We start from the raw sequence: 15,673 nt of genomic DNA on the forward strand, positions 1-15,673 counted from the left end.
AACTTGGCAAAACCAAATTTCAAATTACCAAAATCTGGAGAAACTATTTTTAGACAGACGTACCTAAAACAGAATTATTCCTACAGAGTCCACCTGAAAACTCTCATTTACATTGAATTCACTGACTAATGTTTCATCATATTATGTCATTTTCTTGCTGACAAATTTTTGTAACAGAAACAAGATTCCATTTGACTTCTAGTAAACCGAGGTACAATAAAGATATGACCCTCTGAGAACCCATTTTTGGGCTATTTCTCCCCTAACTCCAATTGATATTGGGGCCAGGTAGTATTAAAATACATATATAATCACCTTTTTCAGAAGCTCATAGGTAAAAGTGCCCCGATTTTGGAGACTGCATCCCACTGGGCTGCAGGCTGGTACACCATTTGTGGTTCCCATTTTAGGGCTTTCCCCCAGTGGCTGCAGCGATCGGTCTTTCTAAGGGGCACTGGGTCAGCTTGGACCAGGTGGTGTTTGCAGCAACTACTCCTTACTGGTGCCGGCAAGGCTCGGGTGCGTAACCCCCAGCAGAGCTGCCAGGGCCAACTGCTTCCCCACCAACAATGCAGGCAGGTCACAGGCAGAAGCCCCGACCCCTGAGCAAGTTCCCCAGTCACCTGGGAACGTCGCAAAGGCCTGGAGGAACAGTGGCACTTTTCTTTGGACTCAGAAGACTCATCAAGTTACTCCTGGGGGCAGTTTGCCGTGGTCAGTCCTCACATAGCCAGTTCAGTTTAAACTAACAGTAAGAGACAGTAATACGTACCACTCACCCACGCACATTCACAGGCCTCGATCCAGACAAACTTCTGGCTCTGAATCACACCAAAGACCAAACTTAATCTCTGAGTTTCCAAGAGGATCTAGACCACGTTCAGGTTACCAGGACCTCTGAACGAGGGTCAGTTACCAGGGAGAGAAAACAGCTTTTGGACTCAGGCACCTAGATCTTCACCCAGAAGACTTCTTGTTCCGCAGCCTCTTTCTGCAAAAGTGGACCTGCAACGCGCCCAAGGTGGCTGCCACCGTGCTGGATGGAGGTGTCGAGGCCAAGTCTTCCAGGCAAAGCCACCTAGGCAGCTGCTGAGGTGGGTATCCAGGCCCCATTCCCAACGCAGCGCCAGCAAGCCACGAGCTGTCGTCCAGCCAGGACTTGGATTCCATCTGGGCCGCCAAAATTTGTACCAAGCAAGTGGGCTGCTTGCCCATGCACAACAGAAAGACCAGTTACCAAGGTACTAGTCTTCTGCAAAAAGGCTTTACTACAGGGCAGCCAAGCAAGGGGACAGGAGGTGCCAGCAGGCAGGTGGCCCTGCTCTCCCACAGGACATTCACATTCAGGGTACATCACCAATGTTTCAAATTCAGAGGCCAGACTTAACCCATAGCTACTTTTTAGAAAAATTTATTTTCATCCCTAAGTTTATTGTCAAAACTTTGTATCAAACACGTAAAATTTCTCATACAAAGTCTGAGTCCACACACATGATCCCACTCGCCTCTCAGTTTTCAGCAGCAGAGGCTCCACGTCCACTTTCGCTCACGTGCCAGCTCCAGGCTGTGAGCTCACTGACCCCGCGGCCGCGACAGCTTCTCACAGAAGCGCCAGCCTCGGGGACAGAGCCCCACCCTCCAGCGGCGCCCACCTCCCCTGGGGTCTCAAGCAGGGCCAGCGGGCCTGCAGCAGGGCGGCTCTAGGGCAGCGGCCCACCTGCGCCCACCTCCCCGGGGCGCCCCCGGAGGAGGTGCAGACCGTCCTCGTCGTCGTCGGGCGGACCTGCTTCATCCTCACTTCCCGGCGGGTCCGAGGGGCGCTTCACACCCCGCTGCTTGGAAACTGCCAGGGCGTACTGGACGTTGTAGCGGTTCCAGTCACAGCTGCGAAGGCACGCAGGCGGCCGTCAGCAAGGCCGGCGAGCGTCTCCCACCCCGTCGAGAGCCCCGCTCACGCAGCACTCGACCACCTGCTCCAGAGCCCAGAAACACCCGCCACGGGCCCCCACCAGGACAGCCCCCAACGCCGCCTCCTCTGGACACCCCTCGGCCCTCCGGGGCTGTCTCGAGGAATGCAGGCACGTTTAACACATGAGCCCCACACACCAACAGAGAAAAACCCCTCCTGCATCTCATGTAGAAGCTTTTGGGGGACGGCCTGACAGTACGAGGGTCCGTCAGCACAGAGCAGAGCAGACGGCACCCCGCCAGCCCATGTGGGCCGCAGAGATGGGAAACAGCACCAGGTTCTGTAGCGCAGGCAGCACGGAAGCCGGCTGGGCTGACTCTGCGTCCAAGCATGTCGCGTCCACGTCGACACCCAGTGACGTGGAACAGATCTAACACTGCTTCTTGTGGGAGCCCGATGGAACCGCAACACGGGGAAGACGGCCCCCCAGAGGAGCCACCAGCCACCCTGCGGGCAGCCTGGAGCTCGGAAAGAGCCTCCAAGAACAGTGGTTTGTTGGAGACACGTGAAGACCAAGAAAGCGCTCAGGACAGACGGGAGGACCGGGGGACCTGAGCCACACGGGAAGGCACAAAGCAGACCTTCGGGGCAGAGTAGGGACACCTGAGCACCAAGCCTGGAAACAGCACGTCGGAGCCCCCCCCCCCCCCGCACACCTGACGCCAGCTGGAGGGGAGACCCCCAGGAGAGGCCAAGCGCAGATCCTCCGGGCCCGGGGGAGGGGGCAGGAAGTGCGAGGGCCAGGGCGACACCACCTGAACAGGAGGAGGGAGGCTTCGGACCCTCCCTGCTCATCCAAGCGGCAGGGACGCTCTGCCTCCCTGGGAGTGCTCTCCCGGAATCCACCGTGGGACAGCCCAGCGTGTTTAGTTTGCCAGCGGCATGGGAACAAGCACATCCACCACCAGGACTTTCTGTCCCCAAATCAGACAACGCAGGGAGCAGCCCCAGCGTGGAACCAGCTGGAACCAGCTGGCGACAGTCCAAGCCCTGCCCGGCCCACCAACCACTCCGGCAACACGTACAGTTTGGAGATGTCCTCCCAGTGGCGCTGGATGCTCTTCTGAAGGAACTGAACGGCCGGCAACAGCTTCCCCGCCCTGGAAAGGAGACTTCCCTCAGTGCGGTACCGGACGCCAGAGCACCCGGTGCTTGTGCGCAGAAGCCTCCGCCGGGGCCGCGCAGCTGCAGACCCCGCAGAAGGAGTGACCGAACCGCAGGCGGAGGGCAGGGGCACCCGTCTACCTGGACTTCAGCTTCTGTCCGTGCGCCACAAGCAGCTTCTGAGTCCATAGGAGATAGAACTCCAGGTGGCGGGACACCTCAAAGGACGAAGCTAAAAATTCCAGCACCTTCTCCACATACAAGTCAGGAAGCGAGGAGCTGACGACTTCAACTGTGAGGGAAGTGTGGACACCATGCTCAGCCCAAGAAGCCTTCAGAAGAGCCGGCCCCCACACGGCGGCCTCCGCCCTGCACTCAGTCCACCCCCCCACCTCACTTGCCTCCCCCACCACCCGGTCCACGCTCCGCCTAGGCCCCACCGGGCGCCTCCCCCAGACCCATGCCCGCCCTCGCCCCATCCCAGCCCCTCCGCCGGCCCACGCCCCGCCCCGCCCCACTCACTCTCATCCCAGGGCACTGACTCCAGGGCCTCCTGCAGCAGCTTCCTCTCGTTGAGCCTGAAGGCCATGAGGATGGCCCTGGTGAAGTCCCGCTGGCGCAGCGCCGCCCGGATCCGCCCGGGGGTGACGCTGGTGTCCAGCTCGAAAGGGTCAAAGAGCATGCGCGCGTCCAGGGAGTAGATAAGGAGTCCCTCAGTCGTGGTGGCTGCCCAGCAGCGTCCTGGGAGACAAAGCCTGATTAAGGCTCCCAGAACACCGATTTCCATGTTTCCCATGTTTTGAAGAACAGGTGCTGAAGACGTTCCTGGAGTCCCCAACACACCAGCATGAAGGGAGCAGGGGAGCCTGCCCCACTCCTACCTTGGCCACCAGCCCCTCACCGCTGCAGGTCCCCAGGGCCACCTGCCCGAGTTCACACCCTACCCTCATCCCCGCTGGGTGGGCGAGCTTCCCTGTGAAGGGCACACTCTCCAGCTCTGCAGGCCTCTCCTGCAGCTTCTCTACTCCATGATGGTGCGAGGATGAAACTGCCCAGACACCAGAGCAGGGGCCCCCGGACTCGTCCCTCGGGCCCCGGTCTGCAGCCCTGGCTCCCACGGTGGTGCAATGACACGTGCTGTCTGCACCAGCTGCCTGTCTCTCAACCAGGGCTGGAGGCACGGCCACCACCCCGTAGAGATGAGCCTGCTGCAACCCTGTCCCACTCCGTCCCCAGGCTCTGGGGGACAGACCCTCCCCCACTGGACACTCTCAGTGGTGGGGATGAGGCGAGGGAGCAAGGTGCCTGATGGCCCCAAATGGCACATGGGCAGGGTGCTCAGGGCAGGTGCCCACCTCCTGACTTTGAGCCTCGCAGGTCTGAGGTCACAGCCATCCTCAGGGAGGACGAGGACGACCACATCTCACCCAAGGGGGACAGCGGTGCACAGAGCTGGCCAGAAGCTCCATGCTGATCCTGCCCCCGGGAGCAGGGTGACAGGCCCACTGTGCACACCACAGGCCCAGAGGCCCATGGGACCAGGCCCACCCCTCCCACGCCAACCACCTGACCCCCAGGGCTCACCGGTGGGAGAAAAGCGGAGCGAAGTCACCCTGATCTCAGGTTTGAAGTGCCGAGAGCTCATGTCCCCTAGGGGCAAAGGACAGCCGGTCACAGCATGCACACTCCCCCACTCGGCCCACAGAGAGAGGGCCACCCTGTGGACCCAGCAGGAGTGGCAGCCCTGCCCCCCACCCTCCCACAGACACAGCAGGTGAGCCCTGTGCCGGGACCGCCTCCACGGATCAGCCCTTGGAGCAGACACTCTCGTGAGCTCCAGCCTGGTGGGAGATGGGCTCGTCTGTTCGGGAGAAAAGTCCCTGCCCAGCCCAGGGCTGTGAGGCAGGGTGGTTCCCGGTTCAGGCCTGGGAGGCGGCCAGCCCCCCCAAAAAACCGAGTCTTCCTTGTGGCCCAGGTCGGGGCAAGTGCAGGGCACAGGGCTGAGCTCCGGCCCGGCCTCCAGCAAGACGCCACACCTGTGCAGCAAGGACTTGGGGACATCAGCCACAGCAGCCCCACCAGAGGAGACAGCGTCAACACCAGGAAAAGCGGGTGGTGAGCAGGGCGGCCTGCTGTGGCCTGGCCACCAGGACCAGAGACCTACTGCTCACCTTTCTTTACACCCGGAAGTGGTATCGCGATTCCACCCTCCTCTGCGGCGTCTTGATCAATCAGCGCCAGGTTGCCAAACTCTGTCATTTTCCTTCGGTTCAAAAATTCCTAAAAGCAAAATCCAGGACATCTTACCATCAGAGGTGCAGGTAGGTCTGCCCCGCATCCCTCCTGTGCCACCGACGGTGGGAGGCCAGCCCCGCCTGGAAAGCACACGGCACACACAGGGCCTGAGACGGGACGGCCAGGCCTCCCCTCAGTGCCTGCTGCTGGCCCTGCGGTGGTTGGATTCCCGTCGGAGGGGGTGTGAGGAGGGCCGAGGGTGGGCTGGGGAGACTCGGGGCTCACAGCCGGCTGAGACCCATGTGGGGGCCCATGCAGTCTGCAGCCTGGCTCTGGAACCCCGCAGCACACTCACCTCCATGGCGTCCAGAGAGAGGTTGCAAGAGATCTCAAACTTCTTCCTGAGAATCTGCTCCTTGACATGATAAATGCACACGAACTTGGACATCCCTCCCGCCAGGATGCTCTGGCCGTCCGCGGAATAGCAGAGAGTGGTGAAGGCCCTGGACGGAGGGGACGCGGACTCAGTCGCCACCCAGAAGGCAGATGGCACCCTCCCCAACACGGCCCTGGCCAAAATGCTGCAGGATGAGAACCGGCAGCCCAGCCTCCCAGTTCCTGCCGAGGCATCATTGCCCCAGAGGAGGGACAGCACAGTGACCTCCAAGAGGCCTTCTCACAGGACCATGTGGCCCCATCTGGGCAGCTCCCTGCTGAAGTCAGGACGAAGGGGGACCCATCTGCCCGCCACCCTCACAGCGGCCGCTGGCAGGGGTGTCTACTCAGTCCCGCATGACCAGAACCCAGGCACTCACTGCCGTGTCAGCTCAGGGACTCAATACAGTGACCCTGGATTTGGCAGAGGATTCTTGGATGTGACACCAAGAGCACAAGCAACGAAAGAAAAAACACAAACGAGGCTTCGTGAAAATTTAAACACCCGTGCTCCAAAGAGCACCTTCTAGAACCTGGAGACGAGCTGCAGAAGCGGGGGAGGATGTGTCTGAGGAGGGTCTCAGGTCCCGAGTACATGGAGAACTCCCCTGAGTCAACAATACAGACACACAGCCTGTTAAAGCAGACAGGTGCTCCGCACAGACATTTCTCCAAAGCCCGCACACGAGTGGCCTATCTGTCCGTGAAAAGATGCCCAAAACCACGAAGCACCAACAGCTGGGGTTAAAAAATACACACGAAAGAGCGTCAGTGATTGACGTGGGAAACTGGAAACCCCTGCGCTAGTGGTGGTAACTGAACAGTGCAGGCTCTCTGCACAGCAGTCTGGTGGGTCCTCAAAAGGTTAAGCAGAGCCACCATGTGACCCAGCAATGCCACTGCTGGGGATACGCCCGGGAGAACTGAAAACGGGGGCCAACACCCATCCTCAGGGTGAGGACGCGGGAGCCTGTTAACCCACAGGCCCCACCCATGCCCCACGGCCCCACAGGCAGGAGGAGCCCTGCTGGGGTGGCTCTCGGCACTCACTTCCCCTTGGCTGAGTGCTTGGCGGTGATTTTGTCCAGCTCCTTCCTGCCCGTCTTGAGATCATGCCTGCCCTCAATGGAGCCCGTCTGCACCGCGTTCTCTGGGTCCCAGAAAGTTATCTGTGAGTTTAGCGTGGCCACAGCCAGCTCTGCTCCGTCAGGGCGGAAGGTCACAGCCAGAGCTGCAGAGAGACGCAGGTCTGAGGCAAGGAAGACCCTGGGCTCCAGCCGGCAGGCCACACTGCCCTCATCCTGCTCCAACCCAGGCTGCACAATGGCACCAGGGGGGTCTGGGGGCCACGGGGCAGGCAGGGGGCACAACTGAGGGGGGCCAGCTGGGTGGAGGGCTCTGGGCAGGAGGATCACACTGAGATCATGGGTAGACTAGAAACAGACTAGCTGTGGGCAAGAGGTCAGTAAGTTAGCCCCACAAAGACGCAAGGGGCCGGCCACTAACAGCCTGAACCAGAGCCAGGTGGGGCGGCCAGAAGCACTGGACACGGCAGAGGCCACAAGCCCCTGGGGCCAACGGCTGTCTTCTGCAAGGACCTCTGCTGGGACCCACGGGCACTGCAGCCACAGCCGAGACGTCCACCCGCGGCCCACTGTGCACAAGGACACTTCGTTCCAGCCACCTCATGCTTCCCCGTGGTCAGCATGGGCAGAGCCTTGACCACTTCTCGCAGAAGTGTCACTGTTAACCCACAGGCAAGCTCAGACAGCGCCAGCAAGTCTGCTGCAATAGGGCCCACCTCGCTTCCCCGGGGGGCCCGGTGCCAAGTGACACAGCCAGCCCCTCAGCGCTTGGGGTCCTGGGTTTATCCAAACCGGTGCCCCAGACAGGTGGCTGACAGCACAGAGCCTGGGCCTCCCCCTGGGCGCTGCGTACCATCGGAGGTCAGGGCCAGTGTCTCTGTGGTCCTCCAGCTGTCTACCATGTCCCACAGCCGCACCGTCTTGTCCCAGGAGGCGCTGGCCAGGATCGACTTCATCGGGTTAAAACACAGACCACTGATGGGCCCTTCATGGCCAGACAAAACCTACAGCGGTTCGGAGAAGAGCTCTGAGAACATGAGACCCTCCGCGGCCGTCCCAGCCCGACGTGCCTGCCAGATGCTGGCTTTCAGAGGCCACAGCTGAAACACAGCCCCTCTGAGGCCCTGTGCTGCAGGATGAGGGGGACACAGCTCTGTCTTGGTGCAGGCAAGCGAGGCGCCCCCAGAATATGCACGTACATGGTGCGGCCCGCTCCTGAGATGCGACCTCTGCCCCACCCGCTCCTCTGGGGTCAGTGAGGCCCCCTCCCTGCACCCCAGTCCCTCGAGAGAGCAGCTCCTGGGACTCGCGGCCCTTACGTCCAGGAGCCTGCCCGTCTGCATGGACCAGATAAAGATCTCGAAGGAGTCCTGGGCCCCAGCAGAGACGATCTCCCCGCTCGAGTCCACTGCCACACAGGAGAACTGGGTGGGGCGCGGAGACGTGAAGGTGCGGAAGTTCCGGTACCTGCGGGAAGAGTGCATCCCGGGGGGCACGGCTCATGGAGGGCCCGCTCACCCTTGTGCGCGTCTGGGGTCTGACGCTGGGCTCCACTTCGTTCCCTTCCCGATACACCCAGAGCCCCCAGCCTCACTCTCAGCCCAGAGGGGACGAGGAAGTTGCGGAGCCAGCATCCTGAGCCAGCAGAAAGGTCACCTGTGAAGGTCAAAGGCACGCACGGTCCCATCCATGGAAGAGGTCACGATGACGTAGCCGGTGGAGGTGAAGGTCACGCCGGTGACCCCACTCGAGTGCTCCGTGAATGTGATGAAGCAGAAGCCACTGAGGGTGTTCCATACCTTGACCTGTGGCGGGGAGGGCAGGGGCGGGAGGGCCACAGCTCAGGTGGGCCACGGGGGCCCAGGTCTCCCCAGAGGCACAAGCGCCCTCCCGGGTCAGATCGCAGCTGCTGGGACCACAGAGCTCTGAGCCGCGCATGGGAGCCCAGCCCAGAAGAGACCCCCACAGCCCCTCCACCCAGATCTGGGCAGACCTGCAAACACCTCCTCCTGAGCCCAGACGAGGCGGGGTGAGCCCCAGAGCCCCAGGCTGAACCCCGCCGTTGGGGCCTGGCCGCAAGTGCCGAGGCTGGCAGGACAGGGACAGGCCCCCCACCCCCGACACAAGCCCACCTTGCCGTCGTCCCCGCCGGTCGCGATGCGCTGCCCATCAGGGGAGTAGGCCAGGGACACCATGCTGTTGAAGTGGCCCTGCTGCTTGAGCACGTAGGACTCGCTCTGCCACTCCCACACCAGCAGCTGGCCCAGGCCTGCGGGCACATGGAGGGGCTAACTGCCTGTGGGACTCACACCGGCATTCTGATGGCCAGTTTCACCCTGAGGCAGGTGCCCTCACCAGACACCTGAACGAGGGAACTCAGCAAGGAGATGCCAACCTCCCGATGCCCCAGCAGAGGGCCGAGGGCCAAGGCCAAGGCAGCGCTGCTGACGGGCACCGGGACTCGTGACTCAGATGAGCGTCTGTTCTGAAAGTCTCACCGACTGCTCCTTCGAATGTGAGCCACCCAGCTGCCAGCCTGGCCCCAGTGCCTCAGGGGTGGGGGAGCAGCAGGCTGACTTCCTGGAGGAAGAGGTCTGCTCCTGTCCTCACAGACCTGGGCACGAAGACTAACCTGAGCATCCAAAGGCGATCCAGTCCCCGGAGCTATTGATGGCGATGGATGCGACCCTCTGATCTGAGACGCTGGGGAGATGCAGGCCCGGTCAGCACACAGGGCCTCCCGTCCCCACCCGGGGTGGTCGGAGGTGCAGACAGGGCTGGTCTCCCCATGTCTGCACCACTCCCCCCGCCGTGCGGTTACTGCACTAAATAGTTCACTTCATTCAGAGCATCAGCAAATGCAGAGCTGTGCTCGCGTTCAAAACCTCCAAGCCATGGGATTTTGGGAAACCAGTGTTTTAGTTTTTTCCATGTTCCAAAGGGACACGAGAGAACAATGAAGACAGAAAATAAAAATGTCGTGATGTACAGGTGGGACCAAAGCTCCCCATGACTGGGGATGAGGTGGGGGGAGCTGCGTGTCAGAGATGGGGGCAGGGCAGCAGCGCTCATATGCGCTCAACCCGGGACAGAGGCGACAGCAGGTGTCCTGGGAAGCCTGCTGGCCCTCCTCCTGGCCCCTCGGTCCGGGGAAGGCATGGCACGGCTTCTGTCCACCCTCCTGCAGACTGGAGAGCACACACACAACCACACGGAGCAGGTGCTGACCTCAGGGAGTGGATGAGGCTGAACTCTGGGAGTTCATGCAGGTGGAAGATTCCGGAAGCAAAACCAGTGACCAAGAGGTGGACTTTCTTATGATATGCTGCCGCCGTTAGGTGGTTAAAGTCTCCCTCTTTATTAAAAAAGTACCTAAACAGACGGGACACGAGGACTGAGGGAAGAGGACCAGAGGCCAGGCTGGTCTTACACCCCTCCGCGGCTCTGCCCTGGACCCCGGGGTGGAGGACCTCACTGCACGCGGGCAGCCTGCCTGCACTGCCCCTTGTCCCTTGGGCGGCCCCCTACCTCCTCGCACCTGCAGTTCTGCGCTCCCAGCCTCCAGCCCCCATGCTCGCTCAGCAGCTCAGGTGCCTTGGGGGGCTCCCCCCACTGGCCCGCCCAGGGCCTCTAAGGCAGGAGTCACAGCTCGGCCTCTGGAGGCGGAGACCTACTTGGCCAGCCGAGAGTACTTCACTTTGCCCCGCTGCTCCTCAGGCGCCGGTGCGGCCTTCCCGCGGATGGTGGTCTCCTCCTCCCCCTCTGCGTCCTCCTCCTCCCGCTGCAGCAGGTCCGCCTTCCAGCCAGTGGGGGCTTTGAGCCTCAGGCCCTTAGGGGGCGTGTCACACTGCCACACGCACAGGGCTCCGTCCTGGCTGAGCGTGTACAGCTGCAAAGGGAAATGTGTGGGTGTGGCCCACTCTGACCCTCAGCCCCTGCCAGCCATGGGCTGCAGTGACAAGGAAGCTCCACCCATGCCACCAAAGACTGCCCCGCTACTGCTGGCTCCCAAACCTCCCCAGGGAACCTGGGAGCAACTGGCAGGGGCCTCAAGGGAGTGCCCAGCACCCCGACTCAGGGCTGTGACCAGGGACATACGTCCAGGCTGCTGGATTCGAAGAAGCAGGCCACGATGGCATCCTTATGTCCCCCCAGAGCATAGTAGATGAGGTTGTCCCAGCGCTCGGCCCCAAACACCCATGTGGACATGTCTTTGCTCCCGACTGCAAAGCACCTGGATGGAGGAAACACAGCTCATCCTTGGAGCTGCAGCCGAGTGCAGCTGTCAACCTCCCTGTGTGGTCCCTGGACTTAAGGGAGATGCCAGGGTGACAGGCAGGGACTGGTTGGGTCTGCGCCTGCCCCGCTTGCATCTCCCCCAGCAGCTGGCCACACCCATAAGTGCTTCTCCCACGACCAGGAGCCTCAGCGGACACTGCCCCTCCTCGTAAAGCAGTCCCTGATGGAGGGGCAGCCCGGGGCAGCCCGAGAACCAAGCACCAAGCCTATCGGGGGCTCTGCCCCTCTCGCCTCCCTGGCGTGCCCTTGGTCCCAAGCAGCGTCCCTTGACTCACGGCATAAAGAGAGCCAGATGTGTGACCAGGCACCGCCGCAAAAGAGGCAGGAAGGCTGGACTGCAGGGCGCCGGCCTCCTACCTGCAGACCCAACCTCCAGGGGCACACCAGTGTCTCCCAGGAACACACTTCACATGGCTTGGGGGCTGTGGCCACCACACTGTGGCCCAGAGCACGGGAGGACCGCTAGCCTGACATACAAAGTGGCAGCCACCACCAGCCTCCCCTCCCCCTGCACAGAATGCAGGACGGCTGAGGAAACAGGGTCCTGGTCAAGGACCCAAGTCTGCCTTCTGGTTCCCGGTGACAAACACGGGGCACGCCTGACTCAGACTCGGGAGCCCAGCCTGCGTTCAGCCCCACAGGAGGTTCAGGAGGCCATTTGTAAACAAACGAGGACGTGACGAGTCACCATGCTCCCTAATGAGATGCTGTTTACAGGGCCCCGGGGCCCCAAGGCCTCACCGGGAGTCGTCTGTCCAGTCGATGCACGTGGTCTCATCATAGGGCCCAAAGTAGGTTTTGTCCAGGATGAACGCGTTGAACTCCCGCTTCCTCCCCGGGGCGTGGTACATCTGCGCAATGTTGCCTTTTGTGACCACGAATTTCCTGCAGAAACGGCGCCATCAGCATCCAATACCAGGGAGGGTCCTGAGACCAGCTCAGAGCCCCTGGGGGGACAATTCTCTGCTCTGAGACCAGTTCCTTACGAGGCAAACCTGGGGACCTGCCTCTCACGGGCCCCGAATCCCCTCTTCTCTGGGTGGGCAGACCCAGCGGGAGCTCTGGGCCCAGGCACCTGTGGCCGGCCCTGACCAGGCCCTGGCACAGACTCCCCGCCAGAGGCTGCAGCTGACAGCTCCCCGCTCCCCGGGCACACGCAAGCGCTCACCTGCCATCAGGGGAGAAGGAGACGCTGTGCACGGCACCCTTGAAGTGGAAGTGGTGGAGCACGGATCTGCAGACCAGGCTGACCAGCAGCGCGTCGCCCCCTGCGGGAAGGGTTAGGGTTAGCGTCAGGCTCTGCACTTCACCCCGGCAGCGCAAGCCGCAGGCCCCAGGAAAGCCTGCCCCGGCTTGTCCATGCTCCGCACACCTGCCCTAGTCCCCAAGCCCACCAGGGTCCCAGACACAGAAGCAACCAAGGGAGAGGACCACGTGGGCTGGAGTCAGCCTGACACAGCCACTCTGTCCCCCAGTCACCAGCCCACGCCACCAACTCCCGGCCAAAGGTGCTTACCTTCATCGACGATGATGGCAAGGCGGCCATCTGGGGACAGCCCCACACACTTGACGTTGTACCGAGTGGCCAGCGGCAGAGTGTCCGACTTGTTGCTGGGGGAGAGAGAGCAGGGCTGAGCAGCAGGTCTCTGTCACCAGGAGGGGAGGTCGGGCCAGCCTTGGGCCTCCTGCCTGCCTGCCTGCCCACCCCTGCAGAACCCCGGGCTGGGGCTGTCAACAGCCCCTCCTGCAGAAAATTTGGCAAAGCATGTTAAAAACCTTAAAAATGGGCTTTGAGCATATCAATTTTGCTTCAAGGACCCCATCCCAAGAGGACGCTGCAAACATAGGAAGTCAGGAGACCGGAAACAAGCCCGCTGCCAATGGGGGAGTGAGCCACAGGGACAGAACACTGGGCCACACTTTGTGCAAAAATGGAAAAATGCACAGAAGTGGAAAAGTAAATAATGTTAAAGACAAACCGCCGCTGGATTCCACCCTAATTTTGTCCCTTATTACATCATGTTCCAACTTTCCGGCTCCCACGGCCCAAGCATCCATCCCAAGACATTTCAGCCAAGTGACACATGTTTTCTACCTTAAAGGTAAAGTCAAAGACCTCGATACATGGGGTTTAGCTGAGGAACTAGAAGGAGGAAACTGAGACTCCTACAGCCAGTCCCACGATTGACCCTTCGACACCACGTAAGTCCTGCAGCCCCTCTTGGGCGGCCCTGAGTAACAGTGTGCTGCTACGACAAAGGTGAGGAAAACTCCACGTTTTTACCTGCAAACTATGATCCCTAGCATCAACGTCATTCTAATGTACTTACTTTTTTAGGTCAAATACGGTGACTCTATTTCCCACGGGACTAATAACTGAATTCCCATCACGTGTAAAATTTAAGTTTCCACACCGATAGACTGTCCCCAGCAAATTTGAAAACTGAAAAGAAAACAGAGCTGTCTTAATACAAAGAAAACACAACTCTAGGAAAGGGCTGCATGAGGCCCCTGGTAAGATGGCGCAGAGCACCCTGATCACTCCTGAAGTCTCTCCAGTCCTCCCACCCAGAAACTTCCTGGGCACCTGTCCGGCCCAGTCCTGAGCAAGAGAGAGGAAGGAGTGAGCCCAAACCCCGGGGGCCCCGAGCTCCCACCAAGGTAGATCAGGGGCACCGTGGCATGGGAGATCAGGGGCACCATGGGCTCGGGGAAGTCTCCAGGCAGGAGGCGTCTGCCATGTGGAGAGGAGGACAGGACCTCGTGGCAGGAAGAGAAAAGCTGCAACAGCAGAACAGCCCCCACTGTACACGCACCCGGGGTTCAAGGCTTCCACAACAGGGTAACCTGCTGGCAGCCTGTCCGTCAACCATTCATTCCACCAGCAGCACTGAGCGCTGGCTGGATAGCACTCTGCACCTGGTCTCCCACCCCCATGTTCTAGTCCGGCAGGCAGGCCACGGCCATGGTCATTCGTGATTAGGAATGACCGCGGGGCTGCGAAGTCAGCCGATCCCATAGGCGTGAGAGGAAAGGTAGTCAAAGGGGTGGCCAGGGAAGGACCCCTGGAGGGGCCACCTGAGCTGGAACTCAGATGACAAGGAGCATCTGGAGCTGTAGGCAGGCAGGGTCCTGGGAACCCCAGGCTCAGGGAGGAGCCTGTTCAGCTGGAAAAGCTTTAAGCAAAAGTGAACTGTAATCAGTTCCTGTTTTTTGAAGGCCATGCTAGTGACCAAGGGAGCAAGTGGGGATGCACGGAGCCAGTGAGGGCTCATGGCTCACCGCACAGAAGATGGTGGTGTCAGGACCAGAGAGATGACCTGAGGGATGGGGAGCTGGGACGAAGGGCAGGCAGAGAGGAGCTGGACAGAGAGGGTTTGGGTCACAGGGAGGAGCAGTCTGAGAGGGAACACCAGCTTGGGTTTGGGGCAGCGGGCGTGGGATGGAGCTGCTGGAGGCCCGCGCTGTGGCCAGGGCCAGGCCAAGCCTGTAAGGAGCTGGGCCCTGACCGTTGGCGAAAGGCCGGAAGCGGCGGCCCGGAGGAGAAACAAGCTTCAGGGGAGTGGCAGCAGGAGGCGGGGCGCGCGAACGCCCCGGGCTCCAGACCGCGGGTGGCCCGCTGCGCCAAGGGTCCCGACACGTGGGCAAGATGCAGCAGCGCGTCCCGGGGGCTCGGCACCCGTCTCCCCGCCCTCTGCCCCCGCGTCCTTCCCACGTCGCTCGCCGCGGCTCCGGGAACCGGGACTTCAGTCCAGGCTGGCTTCCGCTGCCCTGCTCGGAGCTCAGCCAAACCCTCCCGCAGGGCTCCTGCCTTCCCGCCCACATCCGCCATCTGCCGCTCGCCCCTGCGTCCCCGTCCACCGCGCTGCGGCCCCTCACGACCCCAGGCCCGGAGGGACCGGTGCTGCGGTACCTGGCCAGCCCAGGCGGCTCTCTGGCCCCCGAGGGAGCAGTCTCGGGCAGCGACCCCACCCGCACCCCCGGACTAAGTTCCCCGCACCCTCCTCCCCACCCCCCGACCCCCCGACCGCGGGCGGCGCTCACCCGGTACGCGAACTTCATCGCGGGAGCTGCACATGTGTTGCTTGCAGCCTCTGCGCCCCGCCCTCCGGCCCGCAGGAAACACTTCCGGGGCGAGAGCGCGGCGGCGCGCCACAGCGCCCCCCCGCGGAAGGGAGGAGCGCTGCCGCCGGAGGTGGGGAGGGGGGTCCCAACCTGCTAGTCCCGCCCCCAAAGCGTGGGTGCCCCGGCCGGCCCCGCCCTGAGGCGGAGTCCCAGCCAGCAGGCCCCGCCTCTGAGACGTGGGTTCCCGCCCTCCGGCCCCGCCCACCGCAGTCCCGGCTCGGATCCTCACCGCTAGGCGGGCTGGGGCTCCGCCCGTGGCTCCCACAAACCGTTCAGGCACTACGGAGGATGAAAAGGTCCGACCCCATGCTTACTTGTTTAAAAGCTCTAGATTATGAAATGGGGACCGAAAGGAGACTCTTAAATTGGAAACTGAACGTTTCCGAAGAAATTGTAAGAGCGATGACAGAGGCAGTTGCGT

The 15,673-nt window shown here is 61.5% G+C and overlaps 1 protein-coding gene across 2 annotated transcripts; it reads right to left on the minus strand.

Annotated features, from left to right (window-relative positions):
* Positions 1 to 1,395: 1,395 nt before the first annotated feature.
* PWP2 (PWP2 small subunit processome component) lies at positions 1,396 to 15,303 on the minus strand. 2 transcript variants are annotated; one of them, XM_032495187.1, is made up of 21 exons: positions 15,172 to 15,302; positions 13,458 to 13,570; positions 12,644 to 12,738; positions 12,296 to 12,395; positions 11,869 to 12,012; positions 10,927 to 11,062; positions 10,503 to 10,717; positions 10,057 to 10,200; positions 9,461 to 9,531; positions 8,961 to 9,097; positions 8,485 to 8,633; positions 8,148 to 8,295; positions 7,682 to 7,832; positions 6,794 to 6,974; positions 5,664 to 5,811; positions 5,245 to 5,353; positions 4,658 to 4,723; positions 3,596 to 3,814; positions 3,215 to 3,365; positions 2,995 to 3,069; positions 1,396 to 1,884 (listed from the first exon to the last, which is right to left on the minus strand). In XM_032495187.1, exons 1-21 carry the CDS (start codon positions 15,187 to 15,189, stop codon positions 1,701 to 1,703), a joined length of 2,754 nt encoding a protein of 917 aa, XP_032351078.1. In that variant the 5' UTR covers positions 15,190 to 15,302; the 3' UTR covers positions 1,396 to 1,700. The 2 variants fall into 2 exon arrangements, with proteins under 2 accessions (XP_032351078.1, XP_032351020.1); XM_032495129.1 differs by having other exon boundaries at positions 1,879 to 2,724; positions 15,172 to 15,303.
* Between the last annotated feature and the right edge of the window lie 370 nt (positions 15,304 to 15,673).

Source organism: Camelus ferus, chromosome 1 (genome assembly GCF_009834535.1).
Source record: "Camelus ferus isolate YT-003-E chromosome 1, BCGSAC_Cfer_1.0, whole genome shotgun sequence".
NCBI classification, from domain to species: domain Eukaryota; kingdom Metazoa; phylum Chordata; class Mammalia; order Artiodactyla; family Camelidae; genus Camelus; species Camelus ferus.

Excerpts from the sequence above, each read along its gene's own strand:
- PWP2 (XM_032495129.1), bottom strand. Across the intron at positions 12,013-12,295 it reads TCCTTCTCCCCTGATGGCAG|GAAATTCGTGGTCACAAAAG; the intron begins GTGAGCGCTTGC and ends CCGTTTCTGCAG. Across the intron at positions 7,833-8,147 it reads AGACGGGCAGGCTCCTGGAC|GTTTTGTCTGGCCATGAAGG; the intron begins GTAAGGGCCGCG and ends GAACCGCTGTAG.